The sequence below is a fragment of the Contarinia nasturtii genome, unplaced genomic scaffold, assembly GCF_009176525.2.
Source record: "Contarinia nasturtii isolate CC-2019 unplaced genomic scaffold, AAFC_CNas_1.1 Cnas_scaffold_1182, whole genome shotgun sequence".
Lineage (NCBI taxonomy): Eukaryota > Metazoa > Arthropoda > Insecta > Diptera > Cecidomyiidae > Contarinia > Contarinia nasturtii.
In genome coordinates this window covers 1,481,056-1,497,953 of record NW_022198526.1, presented here as the reverse complement: position 1 = coordinate 1,497,953, position 16,898 = coordinate 1,481,056, and the positions used below count along the sequence as shown (strand labels likewise).

Genomic DNA, 16,898 nt, shown 5'->3' with positions numbered 1-16,898 from the left:
AAAAATGTATAAGAAATATCTATATACGTGACTTTGTTTTGCATCAACAACGCACTTAATTTCTTTTATATTTTACATTTCTCCAAGTTCTATTCCGGAACTGGACCCAAATATGATACCCAAGTTCTCTGGCGGTAAAGAAACACACATGAATTTTTTATTAACTATTTGATAATTAGTTTTGACATATCTTTATAGGCTACAGCAACGAATACGGTAACAATGAAGTATCTTCAAATAAAAATCAATATTCCTAATTATTTTATGTGTGATTATAGAACTCAAGGAACTTTCCGACGTAGACTTTGACAGACGCATACCATGTAAGTGTAACATTATCATATTCAATATTTTTATTGATAACAATCAATATTATTTTCGCAGGTGAATTCAATTGTATGGGTTTAACGTTGTCACTGATGATAGATGTCGTAACCGGTAAACTATTAAATATTTAATTTAAAATACATAGTATATAATTGATTTAGTTTATTCAATCAGTTTGGTTATCGTGTAATGGTTAAAAATAATAGGAATTTAGAGCGTTTTCCGGTGATGAGAAACTATTTGGACGCGAAAAGATTCCAAAAAAGAAAATACGAGAGCCGACTAGAGAGCCGAGCCTCTGGGCAAAATCCATTAATAAATGGAAAGTCATTTCAGCGAGTATCACTTACAGTCGGCTTTCAACGCGACTCGATTTAAGAAGCACCATCTCTTTCACGCCAGGTTCTCATATATTTTTTTCATGGGGTCAATCACGAAATTCTAGTGCATCTAGTTTTTGATAAGATTTCACTAGAAAACTAGAAAATTCTAGTGCGTGAAGTTGGCTCTCAGTAGTTTTTCATATAAATTATATGGCCTTTGGTGTGAAGTTGGCTTCGTTTGTGACGTCATTCTTCGCACTAGATTTACTAGTTTTTCTAGTATTCACTAGCGTGATTCGCCCTATGATTTTTTTCTTGCAAATATTTTTTTCTTGCAAAATTGTATAAATTGAATAAGTTTTGCAATAATAATAACGAAAATAATTAATAGAATTTGTAATAAATAAAAAAAATTGAAAAAACCAACAAATATTTTATATTATATGATTCACCAGAATAGCTTCACTTCGTGTTGTTTACGTTGTTTCTTTTGACAGGTATGAATGTTTGACAAATACATATTTTCTCCACGTAATCTCTACATGGTCTACAAGGCAAAGTCCACAAGGCAAAGTCCACAAGGCAAAGCTACATATCATATAATATAAAATATTTGTGTGTTTTTTTCAATTTTTTTTATTTATTATAAATTCTATTAATTATTTTCGTTATTATTATTGCAAAACTTATTCAATTTATACAATTTTGCAATTGTATTTGCAAGAAAAAAATATATTAGAACCTGGCGTGAAAGAGATGGCGCTTCTTAAATCGAGTCGCGTTCAAATACATTGTCAATATACAACGCAAGTGATACTCGCATTTCAGCAAACATAATTCAACCGTTTTCGTCATTCTTTAGTTTATTTTGTAACATAAGATTTTGCAGCGCTTATATAATTCAAACAGTAGAATAATATTGAAGAAAAATTGGAAATGTTAGACATTTCAGGTTATTTACGTACAAAGTACGAATAAATTGCGATTAACAAAACTTCATTTCATCTCAAAAACAATGATGTTGTAATATAACAATGATACTTATGTTGGATTGTGAATATTGTTGCACACTATATTTGGATAGAAAACCCACATTTTTTTATTCAATTGACTTTTACATTTATAGCAGGGAGTAACTGTCAAACGAAAGCTTCGCATATGAAAGCATTTCAAATGAACAAGAGCAACTGTAAAAAAACCGTTTTTATTAAAAGCATTCAATCAGTTTTGTCTGTTAGATGGCTCCAAGTTAGCTGAGACTTAAATGGAAATCGGTTAATATTAATCAACATTTTTTTTAACTCCAGATGCGAAAAAGGATAGTTGTTATGGAGTGGACCTTTACTAGTTTCTTTGTGATGAACAGTCGTGGGTGAAACCATACTATTCGGCACAGCATGTGGTACATTATTGTCAGGCTAGATAGATTCACATGTTTGGAAATATTTGCGATTTTTCCTTTTAATTTTTAGTATCATCACACAATGGTCCTAAAGACATGATTATTTTCAAAACGCATCACTACGAACTTTTTCGATTCTTTATATCTCGTTTTTTATCAGTTATGAATAAATTTATTTCCTTTAACAAAATCTTTATTTATTTTATTCACTGATGTTGAATAAATCTACTCCATTTGTTTTAATAAGGTGTTGAAAACAGGTTTAAATAAACATACACATTGTCCAAAACCTCATTAGACTGATTGTCACAAAAGATACGCGTTTCTAATGGATTCAATTAAACACATTTCTGGAAATATTTTAAGTTGAATATACGTTTAAGAGCGGAAATTGTCAAGTCTAATTGTCCGTGAAAAGAATTCAAATCGAGTTGATATAAAATCGAATCGCAACTTTGTTTCATCTGATTGTGAGAAATACTGAAACGAAACCATTGTTGATTTGGAAAAACACTGTATGCATTCAATATCTGTTATTACGCTATGCAAATATATTACTTATATGTGCGAGAATGCGAAAGACCTTGAAGTGAATTTCAATAAATGATTTGACAAAGCCATTTATCGTGATGTTCTACACATATACTGATTTTTTTTATTGAACTTCAGATTTAATATAATGCTGTTCTTGTGGCCATGTATGTATTTCAATTGATTAAAGAAGATAAACAGACTAGTTAACACTAGATCCACTCCCTTAACATACTTAATACAATCAATGAAATTAGTGAAATTGAGACTTTCACCAATAATGTGTTAATTGATGTTGACGTTTTATTAATCGCGTTTTTGATTCAACACTTAGTCATTGAAAAGATAGAAACGTGATTACAAAACTAGGTACTCAATATAAAAACATAAAAAGAGATAATCCCGGAATTTCAAAATTGAATTATTTCATGTAAAACTGAGAATCGTATGAATAACCGTGTGTGAATAAAAAAAAAGTGCGCGATTAAGAACAAATCGATTGAGATTTAGCATCAAACAATGTGTCAGCAAAATTATGGTTTCTCTTAAATCATTTTTACGTATCCAATGTAAGCTATCCGAGTAAAACGAATCTCATTGTATTCACTCATTTTTTCTTCTTCTGAATTACATTTTGAAATGACTAATTTGGCGCAAAATTTCTACAAACAGATTGAAAAAAATATAATCGACGATCCGCTTTGGTTTCTTTCGCTGTTTGAGGCACAAAACAATCGGCGGTTGTGTGCGTGCGTTGTGTGTGTGTATATGTGTGAATTGTGCTAAGTGAATATATACGCGTCTGCCACTCTTTAGACTTGATATAGTCCGATAGTTTCATCGGCTGTATGTTATTTACATTCGATAAACGCTTGTGACCAAACGTGACTTTTAATTTTTGGTGAGTTCTTCTGTTCTCTTTTCGATTTATTTTGCATCTCCCATAATTTCATTCAGAATCATTTCAATAAATTTGGATTTTGTTGAGAGAAAAAAGTGAGTAAGAGTGTGTAAATATATAGAAAGTGTGACTTTGTGTTTATGTCAAAAAACGTATTTGTAGCTATTTGTGTTGTTGACGTTTATCGCCAAATATTGAACCGGGAAAAACCCACAACGCAATAAAGAGACTTTAAAAATAAATCCTATGTTAACGATGTCAATCGATAATATATAAAATTGAATTGGTTTCATAAGCATATCATTGACACTTCATCGTTCACCGTGATGAATATACAAATGAGATATTTACCGTTAACTTTCAAAGTGCTCTTCAATCAATGGCTATATTAAAATAGAACAAACACGTTCTTTGCTACAAAGAAACACACAGAAATAAAAGCGCAATCAGAATCTGCAGAAAGTAGTTTCCACGCACAGTACACACTTTTTTTTGCTCAGCATATCAGGTTTCTCATTTACATCTTACTCACTCTCTTCGGAGCGTGAACAAACAAAGTAGTGAATGTACAATGTGATTAAATTGTTCTTTGTCCAAACAACATCATCAACATGTATTTGTTGTCTCGTTTGTATTCTCGACACATACGTGATATTCTTTTGAACTGAAATTGCTGTGTAATTTAGTGATTTATATTCCAATCCAAATTCGTACATTGACACTATGATCTCATTTGTGATTTGTCACTCAATCAACTATCCGTCTTTGGAAATACCAAAAAAATGACGATGTTGCAAAAAAAACCTGAGAAAATATAAATGGTTAAAGAGGTTGTTTTTATTCACTATCGCTAACGTAATTTAAAGATTTTTGTTTGTTCGTAAATGCTCAAGAATCACTGAATCTGAATCACTCAGTGTACTGCTGTTACAGTGACAGCACACACCGAAAACAAAGAACGAAATAGTAAAAGAACCCGTTTAGGCTATTTGCTCACTTTCAAAGGTATTTATTCAGCTAAATAAGCATTTAAAGACATATCCACTCCTGAAAAACCGGTCGATTGCAATCATTCAGTTTAGCATTGTCAACTTTAGAGACAAGATATTATTCTTTTAATATCCAGAAATGTCGACATATTTTTTCTTCTTTCAATTTAATTGAAGATCTTTTCAAATACAACAAATCTTTTGATTTACAGGTGTTGTTTGTTTTGGCGAAATTATCAATTTAGTATAGAGAAAATGGTTCCACTAGTTGTTTTAAGCATAATGGCAGCGTTGCTGTCAACCGGAGTTGAATGCGGTAAGCATCAGTTTTTCATAATTTAAATATTGAAATCATTACCCGAATGGAAAAAATGTGACCAATTATATTTTATGACAAATTTACTGGAGAAATAGACAAAATAATCGACTGGCTAATCGAAGTGACCATAGTCGATTGATTTAAATCCAAATTTTTTCCACTCGGGTTGTTTCGAGTACAGTTGAACTGTGATAATTCAAAGGAAATTACTGGTGACCACATGATTCGAATTATCGGAGTTCGACTGTATGCCATTGAATTTATTTGAAAGGTTATTTAATGTCGCGAAACATTTCTGCGATTTCTGGGACCTTTTTGCGTATTTCCCAAATTAAGCGATAAAAAAATTAAACATTTATCTGTCATGGGTTGAACCTAGACACATTCTGGAATATCTCATCTGGCAGAGCTTGGTGATTATTTATATGAGAGTGAAAGAGAAACGTGTCTACATGATAAAGTTGATCTCTTTCTCTTCCACTCTGATACAAATAACCGCCGAACTCAATCAGATGGCATGTGCGCTGAGAGAATATACTTGATACAATATCTTGTTAAACAAAACTATGAACAGATAGATTTCATTGCGAATAATTACTTTGAGCAATGTCGACTAATATATTCATCAGAAAAGAACATTTAGTCGTTTATTTTCGCAATACGCATCTAATCTGACAGATGATTGCTGTCTTACAAAGATCACATTTATGAAAAACAGAAATTAAAATCGCCATATGTTTTATATTGAGCCAATAACCTTGAATTGGAAGACGAAACATTATTGTTTTGCTTAAAAAAAACAGACTTGAAACCATTTACGAAAGATGTGATGTGAATTTTTAATTTAAAACAAAACCATGTCTGATATAATGAAATATGTTATTTATTTTGTTAGGTCAATCATCGGCAAGTTCAAGCTCAAGCAGCAATAGCGATGGCACTGGTCACACATACACCCACACCGGCAACAATGGACAAGGAACTTATACCACTTCACAGCAAAAGCCAGGAGGTGGCAGTTTCACACAAACCGGAAATTATCCACACAACCCCAATCATCAATACAACCCTAGTTATCCAAACAACCCCAGTTATTATGGTCCATCCAATTTTGGTCAGCCAGGTTTTGGATTTGGTACATATGGTCCAGGTAATTAAATACGATTACAGCTTTAATTACTTTTTAACAAAAAGAATATAATAACTAAATTACAAACGATGACAAAATCTCATTTCGCATAGGCTATCCTTATGGTCAATATGGTCTTAATCCACAATATTCACCATTTCCGCAACAAAATTTTGGATTTGGTGCTCCATTCCAACCGTTGCCATTCCAGCAAGTTCAGCCAATGCAACCGTTTGCACCATTCCAACCACTTGCCACACCACATGAGTACACTCAATATTTGAATGGCCTTCAACAACAATATGCTGCGTATGTATCAATGTTCGAACATTGTCAATGCTTTATTTTTCTAGAATTTTCTTTTTTGTAAAATGAAACGAATACATCATAGAGGAGGAAGTGTTGCACAGTCAACGCCTGGTGCTACGGCTTTTGCCACCTCTTATCTTGGCCCAACTAAGTACAAACATCTATTTTTTTACTATTGAATTCAAATTAATACGTTCAGCACACATGCTTGCACCGCACATATATTACGCACGCACAATCTCGCATCAGTTTTTGATGTGAACATGTATTATTCTCAGCACCATCATAATCGATTTGATTTAGTAGAAGAAAAAATGTGAAAAAACACATACAGTTATAATAGCATCACAGCTATATAATTTCATTCAAAATCATGCAAATTGTCTTATCAATGTTTATGAACGAATAGCGATTTTCGTTTTCTTTCTATTTTCAAATCGAAAAGAATTCTGCTTGTTAGAATTGGAAAAAAAATTGATAAGCATAAATGATAATTTTTAAAAACATCATATTAAAGCACCATTCACTTGTATTTACACATGCATGGCACTGCCATCACTGCTGAATGGCGATAATGGAATTATATTTTTAAATCGGCGACATCATGTTTTGAATGAAAATTTAATGATTCGAATGTTTTTAGGTACTATAAACAACAACAAGATTACTTAAATGCATTGAAAAACTCTGCATACCAACCTGGGTACGCTGGCCCTAATTATGCCTATGCAACTGGCGCATATAATCCAAACACCGGATATCATCAAACAGCCGGTGTTCACCCACCAAACAAAGTGAGTTGAGATATGTAATTGGTTCGCATTTGAAATGCTAAATATTACTTTTTATATCTATCTACAGAATAAGCCAAATGTGGAAACTCGTTTTGATTCGGGCGAAAATCTTGGCGGAAACGTGCCTCCAGCTGGCTACTTTGGTATACAAACATCATCATTCTCCAGTTCGTCCGATTTAAATGGAATTAAAAAACACAAAGAAGGTGCTTTAACGACTATCAATGACAACGGTCAAGTATCTACTTATTCAGTAGAGAATTGAGGCGTTCAACATTTCAAATTGTGCGATGACACACGAATATCAACAGAGAACGATCAGAAACAAATCTATTTTCAACATCATAGTTTTCTCATGTTCTTTTTTTATATCCCTTTTTTTTAAAATAGAATGTTTCATTCAATTTATTTTGAAAGAATTAATACACGAAGACTATTTACTCGGTCATAAATTTTAACAAATTTTGTTAGTTTTTTTTCTTATTGCTTGTTGATTCAACAACAAAAGTCGAGGCTTTTTGTTTAAGTTCTGGGATGATGTCATTAGTGAATAAAAATGATTATCACAACGTCTGTGTGATCAATTTTTCATTCATTATCGTTTCTTAGAATATTTCGCAATGTTTCGCCTCGAGCGCCTACTTTTTTGAATATAAAAGAAAAACAACCAATTAAAAAATGGACAAAAAGCGAATCAGTGCGGCTCTCGTTCTACTCATGTGTGGCACTTTTTCTTTCTATTTGGGATTTGAATTGAAATACATTACCAGGGGTTATCGTCATTTTCGTTTTCAATTGTATACACATTTTTAAATGAAGCTGACGTCGTAAATATTTTTCTCTTTAATTTTCGTTATTCCAATTAAATTTGATTGTGTATCAATTTTTCAATAATTTTTCAATTTTTCTTTCTTCAATAATCTATACATATATCAGACGGACATTTTAAGTGTCCTTCATTGGAATAGTTCTATAATAATCAAGGAGCTAGATTTTCGACATCAAAATACGGAAGTATTATTGACAAGTTTTTTTTTTTCAAACATATACACTATTAAACTATTTACAAACAATAATTTAATATAGTCAATAAATGTTTCATTCAAAAAACTGAACTGATACAAACTTGAGTGAGATATTTTGATTTAAAATAATTGGCATTGATGTTTTCATTTGGTAAATTGAAATGAAAAAAGGCGAAAAATGATACCGGACTGTCCATGTACTACTTGATAAGTACCAATAGGTCACGAAAGTGTATTCAAACTGTTCGTATTTAATTCGCGTCAACTGTCGTAATCTTAATTCTCACATTCTGCTCAATGAAATGCGATCTGTTCTTTTAATATAGGATCGTTCGGGGTTATCCGAGTCAAATTGAGACTTAACCGAGAGGAGAGGGCTTAGATCCAATAGCATTTAATAAGAACCGAATTCTCATTTCAGTCTAGTCTATATTTAACAGGCAGTGAGCACACTTCAGATATTTTAGTCAAATAATTTGTTACAGAGAAAAGATGAAATCGTTCATCGTTTTGGCTTTATGCCTTCACGCAGTTTTTGCTGGTAAATGGGGAAACTTTTATTGTTTTGAAACATACAATATTTAATTTAAAATAATTTCTTTTTAATTTCTTTCATTTTTAGCACCACAATTTAATGATCCGTAAGCAATTTTTTCTGTTAATTAGAAAATGGTGCAATTTTTATTTTTATTTTTTCAAAATTTAGAAATCACTATGCTACACATTCACAATCGGTTGAAACTGCCAAGAGAGGTGCTGCTGAAAGATTACAATATTCAGATAGCAATCCACAAAAAGTTCAAATCCCTCTAAGTGAAGACCTTTGCGGTTATTGCGAGGGGTAAGAGAAATTGAATTAAAAGATTAATTAAAAGAAAAAAAAGTGCTGTGTGAAACGGAAATCGTGAAAAAAAAATAAGAAAAGAATAGAAAAAATACTTGATATAGTCAATTGATTATTTCATAAGCGTTTCATAAGAACTTCGGCATGACTTTCAAATTTAAGTGATAACGTTTTTAATAAAAACTTTTTGTTAAACTTTGAACTTTTCAAGAATTATCTGAAACAATTTTTGGCTACGAATTTTTGTGAATTTAAATCAGGGTATATCATCAAATAAATTTATCAATGTGATGGATCCATCCGGATCAACATATCACATAATTTCGATAATACAATGAAGAAAAAACCAATATGGTGTAGAAATTGAATCTGATTTTTGATTGAGAATTAAACTTTTTTTAGCCAACATGCTCAACAAGAATCACACGATACATCATCACAAACAAGCGGTGTTGGTTACGTTGTACCAATTTCAACAGGAGAAAGCTCATCTAAGACCGAATTTTCCGAATCGTCATTGGTTAGTGTTCAATTTTCTACTTTCTTCTGTTCACTTTATAAATATTGTTTTCAAAAATTTTGAATGCTGGAACATTTCCCGAAAACATTTTGTTTTTTTTTTGGAATTTTAAATTTTCGGGAAAAATTATTTTCGATACCGCCGATATGTAAAAATTTTTTCTTTATTTTACTGAACTCTTTTTTCCGGCATTAGATAAATGATGCTCAAGGACCAGTTGTTATACCAGTTAGTGGTAGTGAATCCGAATACCGTTCATCATCTGACAACACGGAAAATATTGTATCAAACCCAGTCGTTATTCCAGCTGGTGGTAGCAGTGAATTAGAAAGTTTCCACAGCGAAAGTTCAAGCTCACGATCTGCTTCAAATCCAGTTGTTCATCAAGTTATTTACCCATCAGGAGGTTCAGAAAGCTATAGCCAGCACTCGGAAAAGGTTGTTGAATCGGCCGCACCAACCATTGTCCCTGTTGTTTATCCAGGTGGAGATTCACAATATCACGAACGCTCCGAAAAAGTCGTTCAATCAAACTCTGTTCCAGTTGTCCAACCAATTATTTACCAACCAGGTGGATCGTCATTCTCATCACAGCACCATAGCGAACGTTTGCACCAAGGCTCCGTTCCAGTTATTGCCCCCGTTTACCCAGCAAGCGGCTCGAACTCCCATTCCTCGCGCAGTCAAGTAAGATGTTTATTATTCAAACGGTGTCATATTATCGGATCGCGTTAATTAATCTCTTTCCGTTTCGCTTTTATAGTACACACAACATTCAGCAGCCGCTCCTGTAATTATACCAGTCACCACCGGTGGTGGACACTCACAACGCACCGAATCTCGTTTCTCTGAAATTAGATCAACTCCAACCACATTGTTTGTGGCGCCAGTTTCAACTGGCGGCTCTCAACGCTCCTCATCATACCGCGAATCATATAGAAAGCAAGCATCTGCTCCACAAGTTGTTTACACTGCTCCATCAGGAGGCTCATCAAGCTACTCACATAGTGAACGGTACCAAAAGCAAGGATCATCTGGTTTAAGTGCTCCAATTATTACATATCCATCGGGTGGATCATCAATGTCGTCACGTTTCTCCGAATCAAGCTCGTCGTCAAATGGTGGTTTGGTTGCTCCAATCGTCGCCTATCCATCGGGTGGATCTACAATGTCGTCACGTTTCTCCGAATCAAGGTCGTCGTTAAATGGTGGTTTGGTTGCTCCAATCGTCACCTATCCAACGGGTGGATCGTCAATGTCTTCGCGTTTCTCCGAATCAAGCTCATCGTCAAATGGTGGTTTGGTTGCTCCAATCGTCGCCTATCCATCGACTGGATCGTCGTCACATTTCTCCGAATCAAGCTCATCAAATCAAAACCTCGGTGGTGGGATTGTCAATTTCCCAGAATACAACAGTCAGCGTCTATCATCGCGTTTCAACTCTGAAGTAGATTCCAACTTTGGTTCATTTGGTTCATCAAACTTACAAGAATACATTAGCGAATCGGAACGTTTGGCTCGTTTGCAAGCCCAAAATATTCAAGGACAACAACATGCATATCAATCCCGCTCAAGTGCTGATATTGCAAGCAATGCTCTAGTACAACCATCTTCGGGAAGCCGCACTAAATCATGGGAAAAGAGCTCAAAATGGGCATCACAAACTGAAGTATGTTTATTCGAATGAACATTTTACATCAGATTGATTTTAATTTTCATTTTTCTTGTTATTAGTATGATTCAAGTGGTAAAACAAAGACCAGCGGCTTCTTGTCAACAGCCGAAGGCGAAGATCAAAGTCTCAATGGAAAAACAACCGGATACAGGTATGTTTTCGTGTTATAGTTTTGTTTTAATTTTAAAAAAACATACTTTTGATTGTTTGATTATTTTGAAATACAGAGCTGCCACAACAACTATTGAGGATGATGGCAAACGTAGTACCTACAGTATCCATACACCATAAGATGCATTCTTACATCTAAATTAATAAGTGTAATAATATATCCAAAGAACAAATGAAATAACCAGCGAAAAGGTGTCATTCTCTTTAGCTTTTCATATGTTAATATGAATAATGTCATAATGTTAATGTCGTTGTGAAATTTAAATGATGTCATTAATAAATTTCGTTAAATAAATGTTGTGTTTGATTTATTATTATTTTTTTTAAAGAAAAATAACATCGAATTGTTTTTTAAATCCAATATCAATTTCTGCGCATCATCAAAATTTAACAAATTCAGTAAGAAAACTACAGTCAAAACCGCAGAACATCTAAATGGTTGTAAAGCGTGTTATCAATTCAAAGAAATTTTGTACGAACATTTATAACAAACCATAGTAAATTCGAAATCTGTAATACTTGAAAACACAATCAACAGCAAATCATAGAAAACATTTCGATTACTCGCGATTGTTTTTCTTTATTGTAAAACTTAAATTATGTCATGAATAATTTTATTTATAAAAATTAACAAAACAGAATATGTTTTTATTTCGAAAATAACAACGTTGGCTATAGTCTAATCGGTTTCAGAGAATGGATATTCCAATTTATCGTCGGTTCTCTGTGGCCTTGAGGAGCTTGGACCATACGATCGTCGATTATTTTCTCTCCAATACTGTGATTGTCGATCGTCACATATACATGGTCGAAATGATTTCTGACCAATGCCATACGGTACAAAGGACGACGGTGCATACCCACCACCAGACTGAAATCGTCGATCTGAAAGAATACCAATTCAAAAATTGTTTTTATGGGATTTTATTAGTATTCATTTGATTGGCGAAATATACTTTGTGGTATAAAGCTCTCTGAATACCGTTCAGTTGTCCATCCACCGCCATTAGCCATGGGTAAAAACCGAACCCACGTTCCAGCACCGGTGTCTGCATACTTATAGCTGTCTTCATCGTTTGTACCGTGGTAATTTGGTTGGTTCATGTAAAAGTTTGGATCATATCGACGATTAAAGTTATTTCGTTCGCCTTCGGTATGGGTGCCTCGGTACACTGGCACCTCCGAATCATCATCTTCATCACTTTCAGCATTTTTTCCGTCCGTTTTTTTCGTATCGTTTTTCTTATCGTCAAGCTCAAAAGTGATATCTGTATGAATACCAACCGTTTGTTTGGAACCACCATCCGTTTGAATTCGAATCGTTTCAGTTTTGTCTTCCATTTTACCACCTCGCATTTTATAGAGATGAGTACATTTGAAGAAAGAAAATTAAGAATAAATGAAAAATATTGAAGACACGTAATTAAATTCAGCGCAAAGCATCTCATAAATTCAATATAATGACGTGAGTTGGTGGAAGTCGTTATTTTTCGATCATTTTGAATGAGAGTAAAAATGAAATCATAGTATTTTATGTGAGGCTCAAACAAAACAAAATGTATGTTGACTTTTTTTTTATTGTCGACTCTCTCAATAGTATATGTTTAATTCCAAGAAATGATTCAACTTAAAAACTAAAATAGCTCCGATTCAATTCAGTCGTTGAATAGCATTTGGAGGCGGACTTTCTTTTGAACAATCATGCCGCTGAATCACTCGATACTGTTTTTGTTTATCACCAAACTACGACGAAAGTTTTATTTTCTGTTCTGATTCAATTTAAAATTAGCAAAGGAACCACAGCTAAGAGGTGAACGTGTGCAAGAATAATTCGTGAATGTATAATCCACGCCGTTGATGTTCTGGGGAACTTTATTTCTTTTATAAACATTGTAAAATATATACCATTCATTTTGGTGGCGTCAACGATAACACGAACACCTTGTATTTTTGGCGGGACATGTTCGCTTTTATTATCTTCTACAAAATCTACTTTTGGGCTAACATTCACTTGAAAACCTATTTTAAAACAAAAATTTAGATTAATTCTCACTACAAGAATCTTATAAACAATATAAGAAAAGAAAAACTATTTTTACTCGGATAGACGCCAAAATATAAAAATCCCGCTATAACAAGAGCACTTTTCGAGAATAACCGTGTCATTTTTATTATGAAAAAAATTGTTTGCAATACTCGTTTCAAGACAATCTGAACGCGAAGCAATCAAAATCGAAACTAAATGGCACTGTATAAATTGCATGCATTGCTCAATTGATTTGATCAGGTAAGAAAAAAAATGGTAATGGAAAAATACGTTTGCGTGAAGTTAAATTTTATATCTCTCTCCCGGATTGTCTTATTGTTTTACACGCCAGTGTATTCTGTTTTTTTTTATTCGCCAGCGACCACATATCAATTCTTCATTTAGAAAAAGCCCCTGCTACTGTCGTATTACTCATGGCCGTGCAATTAGCTTGTATACAAAATACTCATATGAGCTTCTTATTAACTATTCGATTGCTTATCTCAAGTTCTAATAAGCAATTTTCAACAATAGCGTGATTCAAACCTATCTGATATAAAAATCAATGGCGATAGACGTTTTTATTTCAATCACCAGTCGATTGACACAGCGACTCAGATTTATGACATAAAGTTGCTTTTTTGAATTAGATTTCCGTTTTATTTGTATTGGATTCACTTGTTGTTGTCGTTCAACAGACTCTTTTTTTTTCTTTATTGACGGCAGTTGTAAGGCAATCCATCTAATACATAGTTTCAATATCATCAGTCGAATGATTTTTAAATTACAAATAATTTCTTCCTTTTGTTTTTCGAGCAAATAAAAATTCTGTCAAGGCAATAGTCACAAATGAGACTTTGAACTGGTTCACTATCGAAACAAGTGATGTCTAACAATGTTGTAGATACAGTAGTCAAGAATATTAATCAAGAAGAATCTACAACATCATACATTGGGAACAATATGTACTCTCTTGTTTATATCGATCGCATGTTTCCGCTTGAGATTCCCCGGCACATGTGCAACAAGTGATTTATTTTGACATATTTAAATGGTGCTATTGATTTATTGTATCCAAGCAAATTAAATGCGATTTTTTTTATCGACCTAACAACAGCTTATACAATGGCGTTGTCAAGATAAACATTCGCTTTTTTCATCACATATATTTTCAATACAGTCGCAAAATCATTCTGAAAATGGTTAAAAGTAAGTAGTAAAGAATTGAAAGATAAAATTCAATTTCATTTTTATTCTGTTTCACAGTAACCGAACAGTTGATTCGAAAAAAGTCCGAACATAATGAGTTGATAATCAGTACACTTGAAGAGCTGTCGTTGCACCAAGAAGACATTGAAAAAATTGAACATATTCAAAACTGGTGCCGTGACCTAAAGATTCTCTTGTTGCAAAGCAATTTGATTTCAAAAATTGAGAATCTTCATAAATTGAAGAAGTTGGAATATTTAAATTTATCATTGAATAACATTGAGATTATCGAAAATTTAGAGCAACTTGAATCGTTGAAAAAATTGGATTTCACCTTGAATTTCATTGGCTACTTACAAAGTGTCGAGAATTTGCGTGACAATTATAATTTGCGTGAATTGATTTTGACGGGGAATTATTGTGCCAATTACGTTGGCTATCGAAACTTTGTCATCGCTACATTGCCACAATTACATAGTTTGGATGGCATCGAGATCAAGAGAAGCGATCGAATTATAGCTAACAGAGAATATAAACAATGCCGTCGCAATATCATTCAACAACAAATCGAACAACAAATGAAACGTGACGAACAAAAAATTCGCATCGCACGTGAACAACAAGAGACGGCCAATGAGAATGCTGAATTGACGGATGACGAAATAAATGACAAGTAAGAATAACACATGTTTTAAAAAAAAGCAAAAGTTCAATTTGTATTTGAGTGTTTACTAGGTTTTGGAAGAAAAACAGTGAACATTGCCCTGAGACCCGTGTCGACATTGCCAACCAACACCGTAAAAACCAAAACAATGATGTTGAAGTAAAAAAGGAGAAACCAAAGCGAAGATTATTTGCTGAATGTGGACGACCGTACAGCCTGAACGAACCAAAACTAGAATTTCGGATTGAAGATTTCGACGATCGCATTGAACTGGATTTACATGTTTACAAGTATTTAACCCCACAAATTGTGACATTTTAATATGTGAATTGCAAGGGAATGGCACGTTTATGAGATAAATGGCGACGTGCCAAACCGTAACGCCATCTCTCGGATAGAATCTGAATTACAAATTTCGTATTGACTATCTCATATTTGTGTAATTTTATTCATAGAATTATAAGGTTTATTCCGACAAATTTGTAAGTTTTTTGTTCGCCAACATTTTATATAGCATGCCATACCCTTGGTGAATTGCTTAGAATCAAGAAGGTTGAATGTCAATTTTAATTCCAGATATTTGGATACATCCGCAATTGATGTTGACGTCGAACCAAATTACATTCGCGTAACGGTGAAAGGAAAAATATTTCAAATGGCATTGAATGAAGAGATTCGCACCAGTGACGCTACGTCGAAACGTTCTCAAGCTACCGGTCACTTGTTAATCACAATGCCGAAATTATCCTTTGATTCGACAAACCTTAAAATGGCAGAAAATGATGCAAAGACAAAAATTGAAGGTGATTTAAATTTTCTAAACACTTTTTATTTTATCCAGAACATGACATCGCAGTTGTGAAGTATCGCGCTTGCTTAGGGAAGGGAAAAAGAATCGATAACAACTCTATCGTGTGATTGGCGGAAATGATCTGAAAATTTGAAAGTTGCCAAGAATAACATAGATTGTCTGATTTTACGTATCAAAAGATCAAGAAAATTTATGAATAAAATGCCATATAGTACCTATAATGATAATTGGCTTTATATTCATTAAAATAATAAATCACCTTTTTTGATTTAGTTAGAAGTATTGAACCTTAACCACATTGAATGCTATTGAATTTTCATTCCAGCGCACAAGAAAGCTGACGGCAGAAAATCAACGGTTGTTGATTATAGAAACATTGTGAGTATTCAGGATGAAAAAATTGATGAATCGGAAGTGCCTCCACTGATATGATTAAATTATCAATTATCGGCCACCAACAATCTACAATACTAAATGCAAAAAGTGATTATAAAAACATGATTTCATATTAATTTTTGTTTTTCATATTCTTTATTTCCATTTTTTCTCCAATTCGTTTAGAATCTCACTTCAGAGTTCGGTTTTTTTTCTCTTTATTTTCAAAAGACTCAGTTTATAGCTAATATAATGGCAGAAAAGTAAAAACAAAGAAAAACAAATGTTTACATACTATAGTGTTGACATGACATGTGAAAATATCGTTCCAGTTGCATTATATCTTTCTTTTTCGCGGCATCGTTTCACAAACACATCCGTGTATGTGTTCAATTTGTTGTATAATAAAATGTTTTACACATAAAGCTTTATATGTAGAATTTTCAGTTAAGTTTTTCATTAAACATACAAAATTAATTATCAAATTCTAATCATAAATCGTCTTTCTAAAGGAGCATGCCAATAAATGTGTGGTTCTTTGAATGATTCGAACT

General features: G+C 33.2%; 4 protein-coding genes across 7 annotated transcripts; 3 read left to right on the top strand and 1 right to left on the bottom strand.

Annotated features, from left to right (window-relative positions):
- Positions 1–3,359: 3,359 nt before the first annotated feature.
- LOC116344805 (calcium-binding protein P) lies at positions 3,360–7,486 on the top strand. Of its 3 annotated transcripts, none has more exons than XM_031773567.1 (7): positions 3,360–3,484; positions 4,686–4,789; positions 5,688–5,942; positions 6,035–6,230; positions 6,313–6,381; positions 6,874–7,024; positions 7,092–7,486. In XM_031773567.1, the coding sequence occupies exons 2-7, from the start codon at positions 4,729–4,731 to the stop codon at positions 7,287–7,289; spliced, it is 930 nt and encodes a 309-aa protein (XP_031629427.1). In that variant the 5' UTR covers positions 3,360–3,484; positions 4,686–4,728; the 3' UTR covers positions 7,290–7,486. The 3 variants fall into 3 exon arrangements, with proteins under 3 accessions (XP_031629427.1, XP_031629430.1, XP_031629428.1); XM_031773568.1 differs by lacking the exon at positions 3,360–3,484 and adding an exon at positions 4,360–4,489; XM_031773570.1 differs by lacking the exon at positions 6,313–6,381.
- A 907-nt stretch (positions 7,487–8,393) lies between these two features.
- On the top strand, positions 8,394–11,554 carry LOC116344801 (cell wall protein RBR3). The gene is made up of 8 exons (XM_031773560.1): positions 8,394–8,590; positions 8,672–8,690; positions 8,756–8,890; positions 9,296–9,413; positions 9,609–10,100; positions 10,177–11,082; positions 11,148–11,239; positions 11,316–11,554. Exons 1-8 carry the CDS (start codon positions 8,542–8,544, stop codon positions 11,377–11,379), a joined length of 1,875 nt encoding a protein of 624 aa, XP_031629420.1. The 5' UTR covers positions 8,394–8,541; the 3' UTR covers positions 11,380–11,554.
- Positions 11,555–11,829: 275 nt separating this feature from the next.
- Positions 11,830–13,792, bottom strand: LOC116344806. 2 transcript variants are annotated; one of them, XM_031773571.1, is made up of 4 exons: positions 13,359–13,792; positions 13,165–13,278; positions 12,216–12,608; positions 11,830–12,144 (listed from the first exon to the last, which is right to left on the bottom strand). In XM_031773571.1, the coding sequence occupies exons 1-4, from the start codon at positions 13,423–13,425 to the stop codon at positions 11,939–11,941; spliced, it is 780 nt and encodes a 259-aa protein (XP_031629431.1). In that variant the 5' UTR covers positions 13,426–13,792; the 3' UTR covers positions 11,830–11,938. The 2 variants fall into 2 exon arrangements, with proteins under 2 accessions (XP_031629431.1, XP_031629432.1); XM_031773572.1 differs by having other exon boundaries at positions 11,940–12,144; positions 12,242–12,608; positions 13,359–13,791.
- Positions 13,793–14,397: 605 nt separating this feature from the next.
- LOC116344802 (protein tilB) lies at positions 14,398–16,699 on the top strand. Its single transcript, XM_031773561.1, has 6 exons — positions 14,398–14,494; positions 14,552–15,167; positions 15,230–15,448; positions 15,735–15,961; positions 16,295–16,452; positions 16,531–16,699. The coding sequence occupies exons 1-5, from the start codon at positions 14,485–14,487 to the stop codon at positions 16,399–16,401; spliced, it is 1,179 nt and encodes a 392-aa protein (XP_031629421.1). The 5' UTR covers positions 14,398–14,484; the 3' UTR covers positions 16,402–16,452; positions 16,531–16,699.
- The last annotated feature ends 199 nt before the right edge of the window (positions 16,700–16,898 follow it).